General features: G+C 39.9%; 1 protein-coding gene across 6 annotated transcripts in view; it reads right to left on the bottom strand.

Annotated features, from left to right (window-relative positions):
• Positions 1–4,499: 4,499 nt before the first annotated feature.
• Positions 4,500–23,792, bottom strand: part of ccser2b (coiled-coil serine-rich protein 2b) — a 52,921-nt gene continuing 33,628 nt past the window's right edge. For 2 of the 6 annotated variants that reach the window (XM_056365691.1, XM_056365690.1), the window contains one exon: positions 4,500–15,920. In XM_056365691.1, the coding sequence (XP_056221666.1) occupies positions 15,492–15,920 (429 nt within the window). In that variant the 3' untranslated portion in view covers positions 4,500–15,491. The remainder of the gene's footprint in view (positions 15,921–23,792) is intronic. The other 4 variants (XM_056365694.1, XM_056365692.1, XM_056365695.1 and 1 more) reach the window with 2 other exon arrangements.

The raw sequence follows: 23,792 nt of genomic DNA on the forward strand, positions 1-23,792 counted from the left end.
ACTGTAGGAACATCTGATTGTTTCCTCAAACGAAGAAGAGAGACAAACACACACACCTGTGCAAATGATGAGTGTTGTTAATAATGTTCATTTGCAGGTGCAGCTGCTGAAGCTTCCTAATGCTTCTCATGGTCATGGTCTTTAAACTGCTGATCAGTTTTCAATTTTATCATCCACTCTCATCATGTCACATAAACAGAGATTTCTTCGTGTTTCACTTCTGATCCTGCTGAAACTAAATGCAAATCCTGTCTGTCAGACTCGCTCAGCTCAGCTGTAGTTTTTGAAGCCATTTTGTCCTGATGCTCTTTAATAAAGCTCCATATTTTCCTCTTCTTCTGTGTTTTATTTGAAGTATTGATTCATAAGAAGATATATTTGTGGTTTTAAAAACCATCCCAATCTAGTTTTACATCTCCTCCCTCAGGCTTCTCTCTGGAGCTCTCAACAGGTCGGTGAGCCAATCAGAAGAGAGGAGGCTCTGAGCCTCTCTTCTACTGTTTTCAGTGATCAAATAAAAATATAGCAGATTTCAGGTAAACACTCAAAGAAACCAAATTCAGCAATGTTTGGATGATGGGTCCAAGTGGGCGGGGCTTGCTGACTGCTTTGCTGTGACATCACAAAGTTCCAGAAGTCCTGACGGCTGGTTTTAAGGCTCAGTTTCTGAATACAGGCTGTGTGCATTTCTCTGTGGACTGAGGCTTTGTTACTTTCACAGTATTAATATAGAACCTAGACCTGCTTTATAATCAAACAACACATGGACATACCTTCATACAACATGGAGCTTTAATGATTAAAGTCCGGTTTTATTGGCGTTCATTTAAAGAGAACACAGTGCTTGTTCCAAACCATCCACAAGGACAAAGTGCTGGGAAAAGAGTCAGCAGCATTTGTTTGTAATAACCAGCGATAACTGCTGAGCACGGCTCATTAAACTCACATCTATTCATTAATAATCAGTTTCTATCTGCAGCTGTTTGCACCTTCTCTGCTGCAGCTTCACTGACCTCCTCGCATCTTCTAACAGCTGAGCCGGATTCATTAAAAACACATTTACTCACCTCGATGGCCAGAAATATACACACAGAGACACCATGATGATGATGATGATGATGATGATGATGACGATGACAGTGCTGCTTTCAGCTCGTCATAATAAAGGATCATTTTAATAGAATCATTTGTTTGGGGTGAAAATGGCTGACGACGCTCAGGATTTAGAAAAGCAGTATAAGCTGGTTTTATAATGCAGAGAGCAGGAGGTGGAGACGATGAGCTGATGGGAGGACGTTTGTCTTCCTGTCTCATCGTGGTCTTATCTCACAGCAGCTACAGCAGCTACAGCAGCTACAGCAGCATCATACTCCTCCGTCTTCCTCTAATTCCCCTGCTGCATGAAAACGTCCAGCAGCAGATAAGGAGGTGAAAATAAACTGAAATGATTATTCACACAGGCAGAGGAAGAGGAGAGGAGGAAGAAGAAGATGAGAGGAGGAAGAGCAGAGGAGAGGTGGAGGAGGAGACGAGGAAGAGGGAGGTGAGAGGAGGAAGAGGAAAGGGGGAAGAGGTTGTTGCTACGCTAACACTGTTAGCAGCTGCTGCTAAATGCTAAAACAATCAGATACACAGCACCTTTTACTCTCCATACATCCATATATTTACTTCCATAAACTACATCTGTCTTGTACAAAGAGCCTCTGGCTGGAGGTCAAAGGTCATTGGACACCTGCTTCCTTTTTTTGTGTGTATTACTCCACCTTTGGTTGGTGGTCTGAACTACAAACCATGACTTATTTTTCATAATTATAGAATTTGATGAATGCAGCTGCTGTTGTCCAGATGTGCACAAACTGTTAACACAGCCTGATGTGATCTGAGAAATAAGAAGCAACACAAAAGGCTTCTGAACATCACCTCATAAATGCTGAGATAATCCACCTGAAAAAATGTCTGTAAATCTTTTTCCTGTTTTTAATGTTCTGTCAAAATATATTTTATAAACATTTTATATTCCTACAGGATGAATTCCGATCAGTTTATAATCTCTTTATTTTAATTCATGTTTTTGGCCTAAAACTATAAATTTTAAGACAAAATATTGCTTAATATTACTTTAATTATTAATTACATTTTCTTATTTGTTATTTTTATATTTTATTATTTTTTTTATTATTTATTATTAGATTTATTGTTTATGACTATATTTTATTATTTAATTTATTTTTTTAATATTATTTTATTTGATACAAAATATCACAGTTAAAATTTAGAAACTCTACTTTAATATTTTCTACAACTATAATACTTTTATAAATACTTTTGTTGGACCTCACACTAACATGTCTTTAGTTTATTTGAACACAATTAAATAGTAAAGATCAGATTTACTTTGTTGTGGCTGAAGATGTTTCACAGTTTTGAGGAGCAGCCGTTTGTTTCCATAACAACAACTCATCTTCCTCATCTTCTCTGTCTCTCAGCTCGGCCTCCAGCATCAAGATGGAGCGACATCTCCGCTGACCATCCGTCCTGCTGCGTTCAGGGTGTCAGGGGACAAATGGGGACATTTTTCAGTGTTAGTCCAGCGTCAGGTTCGGAGATTAAAGTCCCGCTGAAGACGGGGGGGGGGGGGGACGTCTGCGAGGACATGGCGAGGGCTGGCCGTGACAGACGAGGACACATATTGAGGTCAGGATGAGCAGTGGGCTGTCAGGAGACACCCAGCGTCTAGACAGAGCTGCAGCTGGGAGAGGTCACGGCTGCAGTCAGAGGTCGATCACAGTCAGGACTCTGAGGACGGAGCCGGACACAAACACATCAGAGGAAGATGAGGATGACTCAGCTCTGAAGATGAAGTATTTAACTGTTTCTCACACTTTGTACAGCTGGTGACCCACAGCTGTCTTCACTCACTTTAACAGAGACAAAATTCAGCTGCTTCAACTGGAAATAAAACATCCATCTATCTATCTATGATCCCACTCTCACATCAGTACAGTTAATATGAAGCTACATGCAGCAGCTGGTTAGCTTTGCTTAGCAACAGGGAAACAGCTAACTCTCGTAACAAAATCCTCCCAGCTCCTCTAAGAGTTAGCTCCCTGACTAATATATTATTTCTCATTTGTTTAATCCGGACAAAAACGGAAATAAAAATGAATAACATGTCACCAAGAGTCAGTTTATTTCTTTTATCTATGATGATGATGATGAAGGCCCACTATCCTTAACTTTGAAAGCTGTGCTTTTATTTTGTAGGACTTGTCCTTGGTGGAGGGGGACGCAAAATGAGGAGAGCTTCCTGCCCAGTGTGAGGGGGATTACGGCCAGCTGTGAGTGTGTGTGTGTGTGTGTTTGTGTGTGTGTGTGTGTGTGTGTGTTTGAGTGTGTGTGTATGTGTGTGTGTGTGACCCTCAGGATTTGTCTACTTTTTTGTTTTTTAATCTGAAGCAGCAGGAAACAGGATGAAAAACTCCAGCCCTGGGAATTCAGACAGGAAAGGAATTAATCAGGAGGGATGTCAGAGAAACTCACTACACTTACCTGTTCTCACACACACACACACACACACACACACACACACACACACACACACACACACACACACACACACTCTGTCAGGAGGGAGATGATTGTAATTGAGTGCAGCTCCTCTGCTTCAGGTTCATTCAAAGTCTAAACAGCAAAGAAAGCCAGTTAGTTATTGTGTGAGTGTGTGTGTGTGTGTGTGTGTGTGTGTGTGTGTGGGTGTATGTGTGTGTAGTTCAGTCTTTTGTTTCAAAGCTTTATTTAAGCTCAACAAACAGACAAACTCGTATTTTGATTAATACACATACATCTTTCCTCTGTGTGTGTTTATGTGTGTGTGTGTGTGTTAGAGTGTGAAAGAGAGAGAGAGATCTGTTTAAAGGTCAAGCTACTGTAAACACATCATGAAAATTAACGACAGAATAGAGAAACATCAACCTTCAGGATTTTACTATAAAATTAGATTTTTTTTCCTGTAAAAAAACTATTGTATTATTATTGATTTATTCATAAATCAATTACATCTCAAATTAAGACAAACTTTATGTCGATGGAAAACTATAGCAACCAACATAAATCACATTTCATCTGTCTGTTTAAACAAGTTGCTGAGCTGAGCACCAAAAGAAATACATTTAGTGGAATGTACATTTGCTCTACTTTGCTGTTACTTCACTGTTACTCTAGCATCATTAAACTCACTACTTCCTGCACAGATGTTTCACATTAAAAGTACCTCATTATCTCCATGCAGGTGATTCATTAACACCTTTCCAGTACTTATAGGAAGTGTTTCTTCTTCCTTTTCCAACACCAGAAGTTATTTAAACTCAGATCATCTTCTTATGAACGAATCATACAGCTGCTTTTGAATGAGCAGGATTCACCTGGTTACCTAGACAACCAGGCTCTGTCAAAATAAAAGTAAAACAGCATCAATGAACCAGACTCAGACTCAGAGAAGCTTCAGTGTAGATTATCTTTATTTCAGCATTCGGCTTCTCAGCAGCATTGGAGACATCACAGCCAATGACAGAAGAGGACCATAAATATTAACCAATGAGCAACAAGGGGGGCTGTATCGGCCAATTATAACAGGAACACAGACGTCCGATGAAACCTTCAGCACTCAACGTCTCACAGGTGTGACGCAGGTGATGAGGAAATATTCAGCAGGTTTTTATTTATCAGTCGCACAGGCTTCAACAGAGCAGATATTAAACTTCATTAGTTTAATGTTATTATTATTTTTTTTTCTTGCATCTGTATCAACCAATGAGAGCAGGGCTGATGGGAATCGAGCTGACTCCTGGACAAGCATGCTGCATTTATGTCACATGGGAACGCTGTCAAGGTGATGTCACACTGTCAGGACGCCATGACTGTAGTTTTCTGTGTTTAGAGCGGAGTTTGTGACATGAAGAGATGTGGAACCTAAAAATAAATTATTATATGTTGAGTTTGTTTGCTTGCTGTTAACACAATGATTTGTGAGATATTTAATTTTAGTCGTGACTCTTCGTGTTGTCCTGATGATGATTTCCTTAAAGTCCAACTTAAAATTCCCTTAAAATTAAAACTTTTGTACAAAGTCTTCTCCTTGAGGTTTGCTTAAAAGGTTCACTCAAGTATTGAAGGTTTTCTCCTTATCTTAGTCTTATACTTGAGAAATCACTTAAAGTCACTTAAGACCTTAGTGACCAAACTAAGGAAAAAAACGTAAGGGTCGTCTGATTGTATCTTAACCTCAGTATATCTGAATTCATGGTGATAAAGGATTATGAGGATGAGGATGAACAGGAAGAACCTGATGGACCTTTAACGACCAGGAATTGATTTTGCTATATAGATTATATCGGCAGTCAGTTTCTGATTTGTCCGACCGTCTAGAGCTGATCACTCCTCTTCCCTCAGGTGTGCTCCTCAGCTCCTCTGCAGTTAATGATGCTCTGTGGTTTGATGCTACAGGATCTTTCCAGTTTCTCCAGCTTCCAATTATTGATGAAGTAGTTCATGTCCACTGATCAGCTGTGAGCCGTGTCATTCACTGAGTGTCTGTTGGATTTTATTTGAGGATCAAATTTACTTTTAAGGATGTGTTTTCTTTTGTTATTTTCTTCTAGAAGTTTCACCTTTTCCCTCCTCTGACCTATTCAGGTTTCTTTCCATCTTTTCTTCTGCCATTTAATTCTTCTGGCCAACTTTGTGAGACGATACAGGTGAGGTGTTAGCAGATATCACAAGCGCTAACACCAGCGAACACATGGTCTCCATTGAAACTCTTTCATCGCTGAAAATGTCTTTTCAACAACCTTCAGTAACGCCCTCAGCTAAGGAGAAATTCAACCTTAAGTGTCAGACTTAAGTAGAAAACTTAAGGTGTTTTGTGCAACTGGCCCCAGATGATGATTTGATGGTTTGAATTGAATGAATCTCTTTAACATTTGCTATTTGTTTCCATGTGATTTGAACGCAGCATGAATCCAGAGCAGCAGCTTCATACGCTGAGAAACAAAACAACAAAAAAACGACAAAAACAACAAAACACAATTAAAATGCAGCAGTTGAGACATTTTCGTCTTTAAGAGAAGCTGAATGAAGCCCCACATTGTTTCATTTAAAGTGCATTTTCAGACTGAGATGCTTTACAAGCTCACAATTCAGTGTTAATAACAATAATAATAATAATAATAATTACAGTGGATAAGACTTTGTACAGTTTGTCACATAAATAAGAGTTAGCGCGGTGGCGGCGGCGAGGTAACACACCGAGTTCTGCAGAGTTATTGCACAAAAATCAAATTCTGCAAAACCAGCAGGTGACACAGGAAAGGGCAGGATGTCTGTCAACATAAAATACCTGTCCTTCAAGTTTTTCAAAATAAGAGTATTTCCCCCAGACAACACACAGAGAGAGTAGAGTACAGGACACAGCCGAGTGGATATACTGCAGGACTGGATATCGCAGATACTGTACAGATATGAGGAGTGAGTATTATTCTGAGCTGATATTTAACGTCTGTTTAAATACGTGTAAATACAGATACTGAAATATTATCCACAACACAGCAGCTCGTGGTGGAAACTCCGACCTTCACACAGTCTTTGCTTTAATTTGCTATTGATGAAAATGCAACACTTCCTCCATATTTACCTGTTTTACAGTATAAACTCAGGATAATGTACATTTCCACAGAACTGACTCTTTAGCAACACAGGTCACCAAATAAGACTTTGTAAGACCCTTCAACAGCAGAAAACTGAAATATTTAATGACTTGACAATGACAATGAGACAATTATTTATCAACTACATTAATTTACTGACAATTATTCCAGACTTTAAGAGCTTATTACTTTTGAGGCTTTTTTTGGAGGGAACTCTAAGGTTGAAAACCTAATTCCTCCCCTCTCTGTTCTTCTTTCTGTCTTTTTAGTTGTTTGATTGTCTACTTTCAAAACAATCCAATACTTCCTGCACAGATATTTCAAAATAAAAGTCTTCTAGCATCGAACAGTTGATGTCTGCTTGCCTTGAAAACTTTTAACGTGAAAAATCTTCAGGAAGTGTTGAGATTCATTGATAGAAGCTTAACAGTGATAGGAAAAACGGGAAAGTAGACATGATAGGGGTTAATTAATTAATGAGAATTAAAAAGAGAAACTGTGAAAATGTACATTATGAATAATTTACGATGTGACCCATCCATCCCCATCAGTGTTTTGAAATGGCCTTTATTACAGGCGGTGCAGAAATAATTTGAATAATTTACAACTTTGATCATTTTCTGTGTTAAAACCAAAAAGTTTCAGTGTTTCAGCGTCAAACCTGGTACAAACCTGACTTTATATCAAAAATCCAAACTAAATGTTCACTTTCAAACTGAAATCTGAGATATCAGGAAAAGACAAGTAAGGCGTGAATGCAAATACGACACATACACAGTATCACAGCTGCACACAGAGTGAAAACAGCTCAGCATGAAGATAAGACTTCAGCTCAGGAAAGATCTGTGACTCTATCTGTGTCTGTCACATCCAGCTGCTCTGCAGATGTGTATCATCATCGTCATCATCATCATCATCATCAGAGCATTTTCAACATCTCTGCAGCTGGAGTTTCCTGCAGATTTTGTCAAATAACTTGAAACTGTGGCTTTCTTAACTAAATAAATAATATTTGGGAATCATTTGTGTCTGTGATGAGGTTCAGTCTTTTAGTCTCTGAAACTGGATTTCAGTGACGTCTTAGGGTGAACAACAAAAACAACGACAACAACAACAGCAGCAGCAGCAGGTGTTGAGAGGGTGGAGCCTTCACAGATGTTGTAGCTTCAAGTTAAAAGACAGGTGTTAAAAAGTTACTTTTTAAATGAAGGAAACAAACTGAGTTTATTTGTAGTTAAAATTCACCTGATTGAACAAGTCAAGGAGTTTCCAGGAGTTTCCAGGTGTTTCGATGTTCAGATTATCATGGGTTTGATCAGGAGCAGAGTTAATGACTTGTGACGTTCTGATTGTTATTAAAAATGAAACGGATTAGACTGGAAAGTCTATGTTAATAATTTGACGACAAATCTGAGGAAAATGTGCTTTTGCATTTCCAGTGTTGAAATACAAAAATGAAGAGTTGTTTATGTCCTGACTCCACTTCCTCCTTCATGTGGGAACCTGATAATATATAAATACTGAATCACGAATTTATTAAAGTTAATCATACTTGTATTTCATGAAAAATCTGGATTCCTACATGATGGAGATTTTTTTCCTCAGACCCTGAACCGTGGAGGAGTCGACGCCGTCTCACTCAGACTCATCCTGTCGTTAACGAGCTGTTTTCTATCTTTTATGACCTTTCCATGATTTCACAGCAGAAACATGAAGAGACGTGAAGATACATGAGACATGACATGAGGAGAGCAAAGCCCTGACACGACTCGGGCATGTTTTCTGTTTTTCATGTTCTTCCTGGATGAAGCGACGGATCCTCCGAGATGAAAATCTTTAACCTTGTTTGAAGGAGAGGAAACAGATTTACTTTAATCTGTTTCCTCTTTCATTTTAAATGAATATTCTTCTTTTACATCTCTGTCTTGCTTCATTTACTTTTCATCTCGATTCAGTTTTTAATGAGAATTCCATTCATTGTGTTGTGGAGTCAACCGACATGTTAGGAACATCAATGCAGCTGTCCTCTCTCTGCGTGCGTGTGCGTTTGGAAATGAATTTTAAGCGTGTTCGGCTGTGAACGCACCCCGCTGGGTTCTGTGTCACTTGCATGAATTAGTGCAGCTAAGAAGTGATGGATGTGATGTGAAACACGTCAGAGGGAAGAGACAAGGCTCCATGTGGATCAGATCAACAGGTACAGGTGGTTTAAAGAAACCTGAGCGCTCAGACACTTCCTCTGGTCACATGTCACGTGGAGCGGCCACGCCATCAGGAACAAAAACAGAAAGTAAAACAATATGCCTTTCTAGTGTCCGCCCGCCTCTGGACAAGTACATAATAACAAGACTGCTTCTACAGGAGCTCAAATCTACACTCAGTGTCCACTTTATTGGGTACACCTGTACAATCTGTTCACAATCAATTCAACACAACAGCTGATGACGTTGAGTTTTTGTCTGAAATGTGTAAATCTAATTGACTGAGGTCAGAATTAAAGGTTGTTTATTTTTTGTTGTTCCTATTAGCGTAGATGAGGAGGTCGGAATATTAGGAACCCCTTCTGAATGTAAAACAGTTCAGTCCAACACCATCACTCACTGTGAGCTCGGTGCTAAAACACTGACATGAGTCAACACCTGTACGACACAGGTGTTATACAAGTAGGATTTGTGTCTTATTGGACAATGCAGGTGTTCCCAAATAATATCGATATATACCAATAATATCGTTGGTATTTCTGCACTGACGTGTGTTTCTACAGCTGGCTCCAATTTGGATCTGGTTCCTGGATGAGTGAAGACCGCTAACGAATCTCGCTAACGACCATGTCCTTTAATCGCTGCTCTGCCATTTGCAAAGAGAGATCACACTCATGTAGCAGCTTCTCACTGGTGATTCAAAAATACTTGCTAATAACACACGTGCGTCTGTTCTGGTGAACGTGCTCTCTGCAGCGGTGCTCTCTGCAGCGGCATCACTCTGTAACATCTGTAATGATCAGCTGATCATCTCATCTATGAGTCTCGGTTCAACTCTGATGAATCTTGAGTCACAGTGTGGATCTGACCCGGATCAGACGACAGCTGTTCACTTCATTCACTCTGCTGCTCATCTCTTCTTCAGGTTTAAAGTTTTAATTAGACTGAGTTAATTAGACTGAGTTATTTTAGTTTAATGGTGAAAAGCTTCGATCAGGGATTTGAAAGATTTGAATTTGATTAAATATATATCTGAGATCAGTTAAACCTAAAGTCAGGAATTATCTGAAATTAAATACATAAATAGAAACTTTAAAAATAAATACAGGTAAGATTTTTAGAAAGTTTCAAACCAACAACATTTGCCTATACACAATGACTGTCTCTGAGCAGCTGCTTCCAGCTGTTTCATCAGCGGAGGGTTTTAATTGGCCGGCTGCTGGGAGGCAGATTAACTGTTATTTTTCCTCATTAATGAATCCGTCGTTAAGATGAAATGACCTTCAGGTTTAAGCCGGCGGCCGCGGTTCTGGGGTGAGAACGTGCACCTGTTAAATCCAGTGTAAGCTTCAGCTAAGACATAGTCAATCTGCTCCTATTTCCCCCCCAACCCCACTTCCCTGCTTTCCTCCCTGCCGGGGGCTGATGATGACGCACAGCACTCATTAACAGGACGAGCACAAACGAGGCGCTGACGGACAATAAACTTTAGATTCTGTCACAGTTTTAACCCTGAGGAGTTTCTCAGGACGAGTGTCAGACCTCAGGGGGAAGGAGAGAGGAGGAGGAGGAGGTAGGAAGGGGAAATATGATGAATAAGGAGGCAGAGAAGGGGAGATGAAAGTGGGGAAGACAAGAAGGTAAAAAAACAAAGTGAGTGAAGAAAAAAGGAAGTTGAGAAGAGGGGATGTGTAAGGAAAGGAGGAGGTAAAAGAAAAAGGAGAAAATAAATGGAGGGAGGAGGTTGAGAAAAAATGTCAAAACAAGGAAAAATAAGGTCAAGGAAAGAAAGGTAGAGAAGAAGAGAACGAAACCAATGAAAAGGGGTGTATGCGAGAAAAGGGGGAGTAACAAAACTGAGGAGGAAGGAAAAGAAGAAGGAAGGTAAGAAAGAGAAGGAGGATGGACAATATAGAGAAGGAAAGGAGAGAAGGAGAGGGTGATAACGAAGGCAAGGAGAAGGAATCAAATGAGAAGGAAGGGAAGGAAATGAAAAGGAGGAGGTAGGGGGAGAAATTTGATCAATAAGGAGGCAGAGAAGAGAAGAAAGAAGGGAAGACAAGAAGGTTAAAAAAAGTGGGTAAAGGAAAAAGAAGTTGAGAGGAGGGGACATGGAAGAAAAGGAGAGGAGGAAGAAGGGGAAGTATGGAAGAAAAAAGAACAAAGGATTATGAAAAGGAAAGGAAACAAGGAGGAAAGAAATGGAAGGAAGAGGTTGAGGAAAAAGTGAAGAAATTAGGAAGAAAATGGTCAAGGAAAGAAAGGTAGGAGGTAGAGAATGAGATGAGAGATAGAAACAAATGAAAGGAGGTGTATGAAAGAAAGGGGCAGGTAGGAGGAATGAAAAGAGGAGGTAGGAAAGGAAAAGAAGATGGAAGGAGAGAGAAGAGAGGGAAAGAGGAACAAGGAAGTGGAACCGAAGACGAATGAAGGAGAGAATGAGGAAGAAAAGGAAAGGTGGAAAGGAGACTAAAGAGAAGGAAAGGGGAGAAGCAAAGGAAATTAGAATAAATGGAAGGAAATGAGGAGGTAGGGAAGGGCAGGAGAAGATATGGAGGATTCTGGGAGATGGAGTTCATCCACACAGATTTAAACCAGCATCAGGAAGAGTGTGTTGTTTTACGTTTCAGGTTGAATCCCATTGCAGCTGTTGCCATGGCTGCCTGGCTGTATTTCCATGGCAACTGGGTTTATCTACAACACCCGAGTGGTACCTGCTGTTGCTCTCAGGTGTGTGTGTGTGTGTGTGTGTGTGTGTGTGTGTGTGTGTGTGTGTGTGTGTGTGTGTGTGTGTATGTTGGCCATATTAAGAAAAGAAAAAACGAAATAAGATGATAGTAAAGGAAATACAGATGGAAAGGAAAGGAAAGGGGGATGCAGGAAAGGAGGAATGGTCAGACTAACATCCTAAGGGGCCACAGGAAAAATAGGTGTTGTGGGGCCCCTGGAGTTTCTGGAGGCCAGTTGGTGATCAGGACAGAAAGAGAGAAAGAGGAAGAGAGGAGAGGAGAACAAAACTGGAATAATAAAAAAAAAGACCAATTAGAGCTGACAGTGTTCTCTCTTCACCTCCTCCTCCTCCTCCTCCTCTTCCTCTTCCTCCTCCTCCTCCTCTCCCTGTCGGCCTTGTTATCCTCCCTGCTGCAGCTTCTTCACACAGAGATGATGGATGGACAGAGATGAGAAAAGAGAGATGGGAGAGCCATAAAGCAGGTGGACAGGCAGAGAGAAGACATGTCCGTCATTTCTGAGAGGAGAGAGGAAAACAGAAGAAGAAGACGAAGAAGAGGAGTGGATGGAGACACTGAGGAGGAGTGGGAGAGGAGGGAGACCTGGACCTGCATCAGTTCTGATGAGTCACAACTGATGTTTGTGTTTTTAAAATGACTTTTAAACTTTATGCAACAACAGTGTTGTTACATCATGTGATTACCAGATCAGATGTTTCTCCCCAATCAGAAAACCAATCAAACTAATGTTCAAATGACGCTGGCTCGTCACACAGCTCGTTAGCAGCTGTAAATAATAAAGCGTCTGCAGCTGCAGCTCCTGGTTCTCAGGTTCATTCAGAAACTTAGTGGGAAGACGATGTGAGATCCTTGGAATCTGTTTGCGTTTTTTATAAAAGGTGTAAAACAGATACAGTTGAATGCATTCAATATTTTATTTTAACTCTAACTCTAACTAAGTGCTTTGTGAGCTGCTCATGGTTTGTTGTGTTGACTCCATGTTTTGTTTTGGACACGTGTGTTGTATGTTTGTTTTCACATGATGAAATAAAACCTACGTAAAGCTGCTGTTTTCACTCAGACAACCAATGACAGCGCAGCCAGTGACACCTTTGTCCAATCAGGTGCAGGAAGGGTTTGTGTCACCTGTCAGTCACCTGATTGTTATATTGACTCAGATCGCAACTAAAGATCATTTTCCTTTTTGATTATTTCGTTCGATCGTTTTGTCAGAATAACAGTTTAAAACCCAAATATCTTCACAGAAAATATTCACCGTTAAATGACTTTTTTTTTTTTTAACTTTTTTGCTTAAAAAAAAAAAAGTTGCTGCTGCTGCTGCTGTTGTTCTGTCACATTTTGTCACCGGTACCTCGACCGTCCCGCAGCTGCAGACACGTGTGTGATTCCTGATTAATAGATCATGATGTTCGGCTGATGGTGGGATTGTCTGTAGATTCCTCAGCTGCGTGAAATGTGAAACTACGCTAAGTTTGTTTTTGCATATATTTTCAACGCCATCTCTGCTCTTGCTCAAGGGCACACAGGCAGGACAAAGTGTCTGTTTTTGGGGCTTGAACCTGCGACTGTGTTGCATATTCTTTTGCATATACAGTGATTAATATCAAAGCAAGCAGCGCTGGGAGGAGAGTCTCTGTCTCACCGATATAAATGAGATTATGTTCCACCTGTCAGACGGAGTGTGATCCGTCAGAGGAGGGTGAATGTCAGTGGGTTCATACAGGTGACAAAATGTTAATGTGAGGCTGTGGATCCTGCAGATGTCTCCTGGCTGCTCGTTCAGTCTAAATGTGATATCAGAGCAGGAATAACATCTAAAAATGACTGAGAGGAGAGAGGAAGTTTCAGTCCTCTGTTGAATATTGAGACTAAAACACACTCATGTTTCTGTTCTGTGTGAGTCTCTGTGATGATTTTAATGGTCGGTCTGGTTAGTTAAAGGCCTCAGGATGCTTCAAACCAACCATGTCGTAAGGGTTAGGGTCTGCTGTGTGTCTTTATAGCCTTGCTGCAATTAATCATTATCATTCCAGACAGTTTTCAATCAATTCATGATGTTGCACATAAATAAATAAATATCAATCCGGTCCAAACCCTGCACGGATTCGGCAACTGTCTGTTTGTCGGGTTTGGAAAGTGATGAAAATTATGGGCTGCAGCCACCAGCTGATCCCATGGTTGGAACAGCGGTTTTAGGTGTTGTTAGATAATTTATCAAGCAGTGGTGAAGAAGTGTTCAGATCAGTAAAAGCAGAGTATCATGGTAAAAATAATCCAAGTCCTGCATTCAGAGTTTTACTGAAGTACAGAAGCAGCAGCATGTACTCAAAGTATGAAAACTAAAAGTACTCATTAGCTCCTGTCAGTATCATATTACTCCACTGCTGGATCATTATTACTGAGGCAGGTACTTTTATTTAGTAGTTGTTTAAAGTGGAGTTAACTAATGGTTTAATCAATAACAATGCATCATATATCATAAGCTGATCACAATTTGTTTGTAAAATTATGATCATCAAAGCAACGGCTGCCATAAATGTCAAATATTTCCCTCTGAACTGAAATGGAAATAATGACAGAAAACTACCTTAAAACTGTACATGAGTACAGAACTTGAGTAAATGTGCTTAGTTATATTCAACCACTGCAGACAAACACTTAGTTTGAAGCATAATGAGACTGTTAACCTCGGCTAGCGATTAGCCAGCCTCTAGCCAGCCTCTAGCCAGCCTCTAGCCAGCCTCTAGCCAGCCTTTAGCCAGCTTTTAGCCAGCCTTTAGCCAGCCTTTAGCCAGCCTTTAGCCAGTTTTTAGCCAGCCTTTAGCCAGCCTTTAGCCAGCTTTTAGCCAGCCTTTAGCCAGTCTTTAGCAAGCCTTTCGCCAGCCATTAGCCAGCCATTAGCCAGTCTTTAACTTGCGTCCTTCTGATCAAATCATCACTGTCTGGTAAAAACCTCTCACCTCCAACATGTTAACTTTTCTTCCACCTCTGAGCAGGTTTTATAAAAAAAATAACTCAAACAGGAACTAAATTATGATCAGATCTGGAGGCAGGAGGTTTTTCCAGTAAACAGCAGCAGAGAGGAAACAGTCTGTAAAGAACATGTCAAACCCACAGAGTGAACACGAGGACAGAGAGACGATAAACAACTCATTTTCTCTGAGAGGGAACAAAATATAAAAGTTGGATTTTCTGACCTTGGAGACGAGTCGTTTTGCAGAGCAGCAGGTTTGAGATGGATCGTCTACAATGAACAGTGAATAGATGAACAGATGAATAGATGAACAGATGAATAGATAAGTAGATAGTAGGATCCAGTTTGGGTAGCAGGTCTTGGTGAGATACAGGTCTCTGTGTTTGGGTGACTCCTCGGTGACGAAGACTTCCTGGAGGAGATTTTGGAGAGGTGAAGGAAGAGCAGCCAGGTTGGACTGGTTTCCACACTGTCGGCCGTTTCCAGTGTGAAGTCAGTCCATCAGGCACCAGTATACATTTAGACAGTTAGCGTGGTTCCTAACACACAGCGAGTGAACAGGCCTTTAGAGGAATAAAGAACAACCAGCTTCTGCACTTGTGTTTTAAGACTTACAAACCTTTATTGATCGACCACAGTGTTCATTAAATTAATAATAAATAAGTTAACTGTGTATATTTCAACCTAATGTACAGATTAAATCATGTGGTGATCTTTACAGCCACAGTGTTAATGTGAGAATTTAGAGGAACAGGAAGTTTGGAGGTTGAGGTTCGGATCAGTGAAATTGATCAAATGGATCAGAGTGACACGGCGGGAAAGGTCACGTCGCTGCGTGTTAGGAAGCCGGGTTGAGACCGGCGGATCAGTGGCTCTTTGGTTTGGGGAGGCGAGAAGAGCTGGAGGTGCAGGCCAGTGCTTTTAGCTTAACCCCAGAAGAGCCGCTGCTCTCTGGGTCATGAGGCGTCGACGGCTGCCTGGGCGCCCTCGTCTTTGGAGGGAGGGCAGCGGCGGAGGCGCAGCCGGAGCTTGGGTCGGGTTTGGAGGTCTGAGACAGGAAGAGGTGGAGCTTGGAGGGCTGGGGGAGCTTCAGGGATCTGCTGCGGGCTCTTCTCTTCTCCTTTGTTGATGTTTTCCCATCATCCTGTCTTTCCTCGGTGGTGGAGTCAGTTGTGTCGGTGTCAGCGGGGATCTTAGAGCAGGGGTTGGCTGGAGGTGGAGCTTGGGTTGGCGGTGGGACTCGGTCCATCAGTGGTTCCTGCTCTTCCTGGGTGGAGGAGTGAAGTATCTGTAACTGAAAAACACAGAGAAACACCAATTGATTGTTAGTTAATTGAGATTATTCTGTCATAGGTGTAAAATCAGACACTGAATCGGGAACCGAGTGGAATTAACAGAGCTGGGTGTCAAACTTTGATACTTTTATGGACAGACTGAATTTGTTTGACACGAAAATGTCTCATCTTGTCATTTGATACCAAATTTAAGGAGTAAATGAGTAGATCTCATCAGCGTCAGTGAGCCAATCAGTATGCAGCAAGCTTGGACCAAGATTTAATAATGCTGGTGATTGGCTGTTTTATTTAAACAAACATGTTTGAGTCTGTAAAGAGACTGAGCTTCATAAATACAGTCAGAATCTTTACATTCAGAAAGCATAGGTGACGCTTCATTACTTAAAAGAATGAAAATTAAATTGATAATTCAATCTGATAATTACACCATCAGATCACGATGATTTCTCAATAACCTCCATGTTCTCATCACAAATCATAAGTATATCAGCTTCTTTCATTCTACATTCATTTGAGTCAATGAGGTCAGTTAATTATAAGCTGCAGATGAATTTTAAACCAGCTCCAAACGACCGAAATAAATGACGTCAGTGTATGAAGGCCACACACACGAGAACAAAGTCGTATTAATCGAATAAAGTTGTAATTTTAGGTTAGGTGTTGTTTTAGAGGGTGAATATCAGAAGCTTTAAAATGTAGGAATGTAGAGCATTTATTATTATTCTATGCTGAGAGTTTGATCCGCCTCTTGTTCTCAGCCTGTTTTAATATAATAAAGAGAGACAGACAGAGAAACAGAGACAGAAACTGAATCTCCTTTGTTTTATAATTTATCACATGTTGCACAAAAAAAAAAAAAAGGAACCTCAGTGTGTGAGATTGAGAGAGGAAGAGGAAGAAAGAGTAATCTCTCAGATGACTGGTCATTTTACACATCACCGCTTTGATCTGTGTGTGTGTGTGTGTGTGTGGCTGCTTTTGATCTGTGTCGTTGACTTTGATGTGTGTGTGTGTCCTGCTCTGTTACTTTTGTACGTGTGTGTTGAATGTGAACTATCTGAACATTATACTGTTATTAAAAAAAAAGTCTGATGTTGATGCTGCTCTTCAACTTGAAACTGCTGGATGAACACAAACAGAACGGAGGCTGAAAATAAATCTGATGAAAACGCTTCAACCTGACAACAACAATATTTTTCCTGTTTGTTTTCATCTCAGCATCTTTATTTATCTGGTTTTATTCACTTTTGTAACAGCTTCTACTGAGAATAACCCTCCGCTCCGACTCCAAAGACATACACATACAAATAAATAATACCTTTGCTTATATTGAACTTTCCTAATCAGAGTTACAAAGTGCTGCATGTCATTCCCCTGCTCTCTGTCCCTGCATTTTCTGTCTCTACTGTCCTGTCAAATAAAGGCAAAAAAATGTATTTTAGTTACTTTTATTTATTTTAATATCCTTTGTGCAACACTTTGTTCAACTCAAGCTGAGTTTAGCTGTGCTCTAGAAATATACGCGACTTGACTTAAAATCTATTCTAAACCTCAGAGGGAGGGATGGATTACTTTTGTATAATTTTAGACATATTGTCCTCAGACGAAGGAAGCAGGACTGTTTGCAAAATAAGTCAAATATCCACCAGATTGTGAGCAGAGGAGGTCAGTTGGACCAAATAATGTAAATGAACCGAAAGATGAAGTGATTTTAAGATACTTCTGCGCTGTCCAGCTGTTGACAGTTGAGGAGCTGAGTTATATCTAAAGTCTCACCAGGTTTAGCACATATAGCTGTGTGTCATCGGCATATGCATGAAAATCAATACAGTGTGTTTGAGAAAATGTGGCTGAGTGGAAACATGTAAATAGGAAATAAAAGATGTAGGAGCTAAACTAACCAAGAGCTGAGTCCTTGATACGATCTCTAAAACCCAGAGTGTTGTGTTTGACTGAGGTCTGGTATGTACATTATTACATCATTATAAATCTCAGCACATATATATATATGTAGACAGATAGAATAACCCATAAATTAATCAGAAATCATGAGTGAAGACTGTAAAGTAAGCGAGTTCCCTCAGGTTAGACTTACAGCAGCAGCTCAAGATGATAACAGCTGACTAGTTATTACTTCAAGTTTGCCAGGATCAATAAACTAAGATTGCCTCACATGATGGATGTCAGCGCTCAGTGTGTGTTACTCTAATTCTCAGTGTAAATCAGATTATCAGGGTGTAGATGAGAGCAGGCTGCAGGATTAAAGTGTGAAGAGCATCAAGGAGCTTAACACATCTGTATCAGTCACACTCAGTTACATCCAGCAGCTGTTCTTCTTCTTTGGTTGGGACAACTAATTACACCTGGGGACTATTTTCAATTTTGCTCTCTTTGCTTTGTCCCACAACAACGTCTCATATGGATGTGGTTGCTGATATGAAAAAACAAAAGGTAAGTGGACAGAGACACATCATCTTATAAACATGTCTGTACAATTTTAAATTGTAAAAATTTTGTGATTTTAATTTTCAAAATCTCTATCTGAAAATCTTCTGTTGATTTAGCAGAAATATGAAAGCTTTTGGTAACTAGCGCGGGTTGGTATCAATACAAAACAATACCTTTTTGATTCTTTAATTTTAGGAATAAATATGGAAGTCCTGCGAGGCAAATGAAAGTTATTTTTGTGTTTGTTTTTGTAATACTCATTTTGGCCACAAGACGCTGAAGTGCACCACCACCACAGTCTAAATGCAAATATGCATTCATGTTCAAAACATTCACAGCCTCTTGTGGCTGAAATGAGTATTACAAAAACAAAACATTTTTCTTTTCCTTGCCCTGGAGGCTTCCATAATAAAAATAATAAAAGAAAATTTAAATAAATGAATAAAATAAAAATGCTTTCCTCATTCAACAAAAGCTTAAGTTGTTGAGCTTGTCAGAATAAAATACAGTAAAATTTGCCAAATTTTGATTTGAATCAGAAACAGTCTGATCAACGAAGTAATAAACCAGACTGTGAATCAGGTATTAACTGCCAGCTTTCAGAACTTTCATCAGTTATTGAAACAGACACATGGTGAGTAGCGTCAAAAAGTGTTGTGGTTCGATATCCAGCCATATTCTATATTAGAAACCACTAACTCAATTTAGGCAGCTTTATGTCTTTGTGGTGCATTCGCTTTAGTCTTAGGAGCAATGAAAAAAATAAAAATCTCATACAAAAAGAGGAGATGCTCTGCGTTAGGGCTAAAACTAACAGTTATTTTCATAGTCACCAAAACATCAGAAAAGAATCACAAATGCTGCTCACAACTTTCTACAGCTCGAGACGACGTCTTCAAATCTCTTATTTCATGCAACAGTCGAAAACCCCAAAGGCTGTTCAGTTTACAACCATTTTAACACACAGGAAGCAGAAACCATCAAATATTCACCTTTTACACTTGAAAAATGACTTTACAATTAATTTTTCAGTCAAACCTGTCGATTTGTTGTTGCTGCTTGATGTTGTATCAGATTTAGCAACTGTCCAGCTGCTGTGAAGCTTGACCAAACTCAACATTCTCAGTCTACGTCTGAAACCAAACCTGAAAACTGTGAACAGCTTGTTCGAGTATCAGCTGTGCGACAGCGGTCGTAACCAGGGAAACAGACACGTTCGTCTTCAGGAAACTCGGACCCTCGTGCTCTTAAGTTACACATGAACAAACAGAGGAGACTTATCGGTTTGGTTAGATCGGTCACGTACGCCAGTCTGTTCTTATTGATCCTGACAGTAACAATCACGCACGTGGGTTCAGTGTGCTGCTGTTGTGTTGAGCTCAGTGGGAGTTAACGGCTGCTCACATTAACAGGAACCATAAAAGGCAGCGCCAGTCAAAAGCCTATTTGAAACTTCTAAAGACAAAACAAACACACCGATCCCGACGCTCCCTGAAGAGGCAATTTCTTCTTCTGTCTTTAATCCGCTGGTTTCGACTTTCCCCCTTTACAAAGTGACAATGAGTCGAGGTTCCTACCAACCTGCACAAACAATAAACTCTCATCTGCAGTAGCCGTCATGTGTACTACCTGTCTGCAGCTTCAGCAAACTACAACCACCTGAACCCTCATATTGTTATGAGACGCACAGAAACAAAATCTCAGGAAAACAAAAACAACCTCACCCTCCGCTGCAGATTTGACATTAGACGAAATTTGTTTAACAGGCACTTTTATCCACAGTGACTTACAGTTTGCCCTTTGAGGATCAATATTTTACTCCAGGAGGTGCGGAATCGAACCAGCAACTCTAACAGCCAAACCCAGTCTACCACCAAAATAAAAGCTTACTTCATTCAATATCTAAATTTTTCCCAATTTTTATTGTCAACAAATCGAATGAAAATACCAAAAATGTTTTTCCTAAAACAGCGGATCACTGCAAATGTTACTGAAACAGGAGGAGATAGTGAATTTGTTGGGACTATTTTCAGTGCTGGATGAATCCACATTTGGTGATCTAGTGAGTGTTTGGTACAGTGGAGGGTTAGGGTTAGGGTGTGTGATGGACTGACTCAGAATAAACTACAGTGTGTGTGTTTATGGTGAGGAAGGAACATGCCACCCAGTCCTGGAAACAGTGGAGCTCAGAGGAGTCAGATATATGAGGTTTACAATACTTAATAATCAGTGATCATTCATCAATTTGTTTTTGATTTTCATGGGATTTGTTGAGAGCAAGAAAAAGACAGAATATCATGAAAATATATGGAGGTTCTCAGGAGAATATAAGCTGGAGTAAAACTCTCGCTTATACGAGGGAAAGATTCGCTGGTGAACACTGACACCTTGTGGCGGACAGTGGTACTGCAGCCTGTCTGTCTTCCTGTCTGTCTCCTTTAACAATGACTTAAAGTGTGTCTGTGTCCATCCTTCATAAATAATGCATGACGGGATGGACAGATTAAAGAGAGTGGGAGAAGGGCAGAGGGAGGAAGAGAGGAGGAAGATATGAAACAAGTGAGAAAGACAGTAAAGGAGAAGAAGTGGAAATAAGGAAGAGTGAAGAAAGAGAAAAAAAGAGATAAATAGGATGAGAGAGCAAGTAGAGAGAGAGAGATTAACAGAGAGAGAGAAAGGAGAAGAGATGGAGAATGTCCTCGACCACATGCAGCTGTTTTCAAGGAGGATTCAGCTTCTGTTGGACGGAGGGAAACGATCCACTGCCAAATTCTTTCACTGTTCTGCTTCCCTGACAACGACTTATAGGACGTCCCCAGTCACACGCACGCACACATGCACTTTTTTTGGCACACAAAGTGCTGATCCACCCCCCACCCCCCTTCTTGCTGTCCTGTCACTGGCCCCTGGAGGCTTGTTAGATGAATAATATCCCCTCACGCCGCATCATCAATTAGCTCAATTATGAAAATGATAACAATAATGAATAAACATGAGGTCGTAGTTTTGAGCTGAGGGCAGAGAGCCGAGGGAAAAGGACTCATATACTCTATGTTCAGCAATAGAATAATAATAAGGTATTTGAGTGTCTGTGAAAACCTTCCTCCTTTAAAGTTTTTGTTTTTTTCTTTCTATCATTATGAGTTTAATATTGAGCATCTGTAGATTCAGAGTCTGATCTGATTCTGATTTTCATGAGCTACTTTATTCAAGATTCAAATTTAAAATTTAATGCTGCATTCATGTGCTCCTGGGATGTTTGGATTTCCTGAGTTGGGAACTCGTTCTTCTGACTTAGGTGTGTTCATGTGCTTTCAATTCAGAATGTGGAAACAATATGGTTGCTACAGAGAAGACATGCTGGTCAGAGTGTCAGAATAACATGTTGATACTGTTTCCAGTATTTGATTGATTGATTGTGTTACTTGTTGTCATGGTTAATGCTCATAAATAATATTTCTAACTACTCTAGGTCACACTTTGTGGATGGCAACTCATGATTACAGCCTATATAATATCTTATTATAAATTAAATATTATTTAAAAAAAAAAATTTGAAAGTTCATTTTTCTGATTATTCCGACAGCATGTGAACGCAGGGTAAAACACTCAGTCCACGCTGACTGAACAGTGGTTTTACAGAGTGGAGCGTCTTCCCTCATAAATGATCGTTGGCTGAGTTCAGACACATAAACAAGTTTAATTTAGTTCTGTCATCAACTTCCACCTGACTGTATATTTATTCATCTTGTGACTTGGGGAGCAGTTTTCAACCAAAGAATAATATGAAGATAACAGAAGTGTTATATTATTGTATATACATGTATATTTACATACTGTAGCTGATCTGATTACTGCTGATGTTTAATGTCTCTAAAACAATCAAACAGATAAATATTCAGAGTAAACAATGTAATTATAATAAACAATAAACAGTAAACAACATAATTATTAATAATAATAATAATAATAATAAACAATAAACATGGGGTGCAGATTAAATCTTTATGCTATGTTGTTGGCCACGCAGCTGCTGTCACGAGTTATATAACTTGTTGTGATCTGAGACTTATCGCAGGAAGAAACTGGAGAAAATCAACCTCAGTGTTGTTATGACATGAGACAGGCTCCATGTAAAATGGCCTTTAATCTCTTGTTAGCACACGATGCTAACACGAGAAACAGGTGTAGGGGTTTGTCTGCAGAGCAGCAGAGCAGGATTTAAGGTGCTGTTAAAGGTGCTTTCAGGTGAGGAAACACCTGACGCCAAGTTCATTGAGGTCAGTGTTTAACCAGTAATCATCAGCTATGTTTGGGACATGACTCAAGGTTCCCGAGCAGAGATGCAGCAGCTTCTCTCCGTCATGTTGAGGAGTTGAAGGGCGTCGTGAGTGATCTCATCTCCAGTGGTTTGACTGCTTCAATTGACTGAACGAGCCGAAGTGAAGTGCACCTCATCTAATGCAAAATTTAGGAGCAATTTATAAGGATAATTTTAGCCTGCCGCTGCCTGCTAACGAGCCTCTGGACTTCACTGGGCTCATTTCAGTGTGAAGGAAAAGGTGTGACCTGTCCTACAGGGAGCAATGAATCATGGGTAAAACAGTCCAGACAGCTGGTCTGGAGAATTTTACGTATGAATTCGTACCCACTCCTACTTTATTATTACAATGGTGCCACGTCAATTTGAATGTTTCAGGTCCTAATAATCTGATTTCTTCTTTTAATATTAAAACAATCCTTCCACAAGGTTAATTTAGTGGCGCCACCATGGGCGAGACGCCTTTAAAGTGTTCAGAAAAATGGGAGTTTCAAATAATATAAGAGCTGGGGAAACTCTAGACCAGTGAAGGTTGACTGTCTTATCAAATCTTCCAATACATTTTCAACATTTTTCAATTTGTTTTTCTTTGCTCGTTTTCCTTCGACAGAAGCCCTGAGAGGCTTTGGTTATTTTACTCATTTCAGCCAAAGGGGGCTCAAGTTCTTACTTGTGATGAAAACAATGCACTTCAGTCTCTTGTGGCTGAAATGAGTATTACAAAAGCAAACAAAAAACGACATTTTCTTACAGGGCTTCCAAACCTCAAGGATAGGGCTTAAGTCTTAAGGATAAGAAGGTGACATGAACGTGCCTGTTTCGTCGTCCCTCTACTGTTGACTCTCTTATAAAAAGCTACAAAAATTACCCAAAAAAATAAGATTCAGCATTGATTGTTTTCAAAACAGCCTCAGCTGAAACTACTGAAATTACACTGTTTTCTAAATCTTTGTGACTTAATGAACACAAATATTCAAATAGTGTCTGAGCCTTTTTTTTTTTAACCATTATTTAAAAACTGGAGAATTGACTGTAAACTGATGCTGGTTTTGATCTTTGAGTTACTGGATTCATTAATTTTTAAAAAATATTTGCAAAGAAT

Source organism: Seriola aureovittata, chromosome 21 (assembly GCF_021018895.1).
Source record: "Seriola aureovittata isolate HTS-2021-v1 ecotype China chromosome 21, ASM2101889v1, whole genome shotgun sequence".
Classification (NCBI taxonomy): Eukaryota; Metazoa; Chordata; class Actinopteri; order Carangiformes; family Carangidae; genus Seriola; species Seriola aureovittata.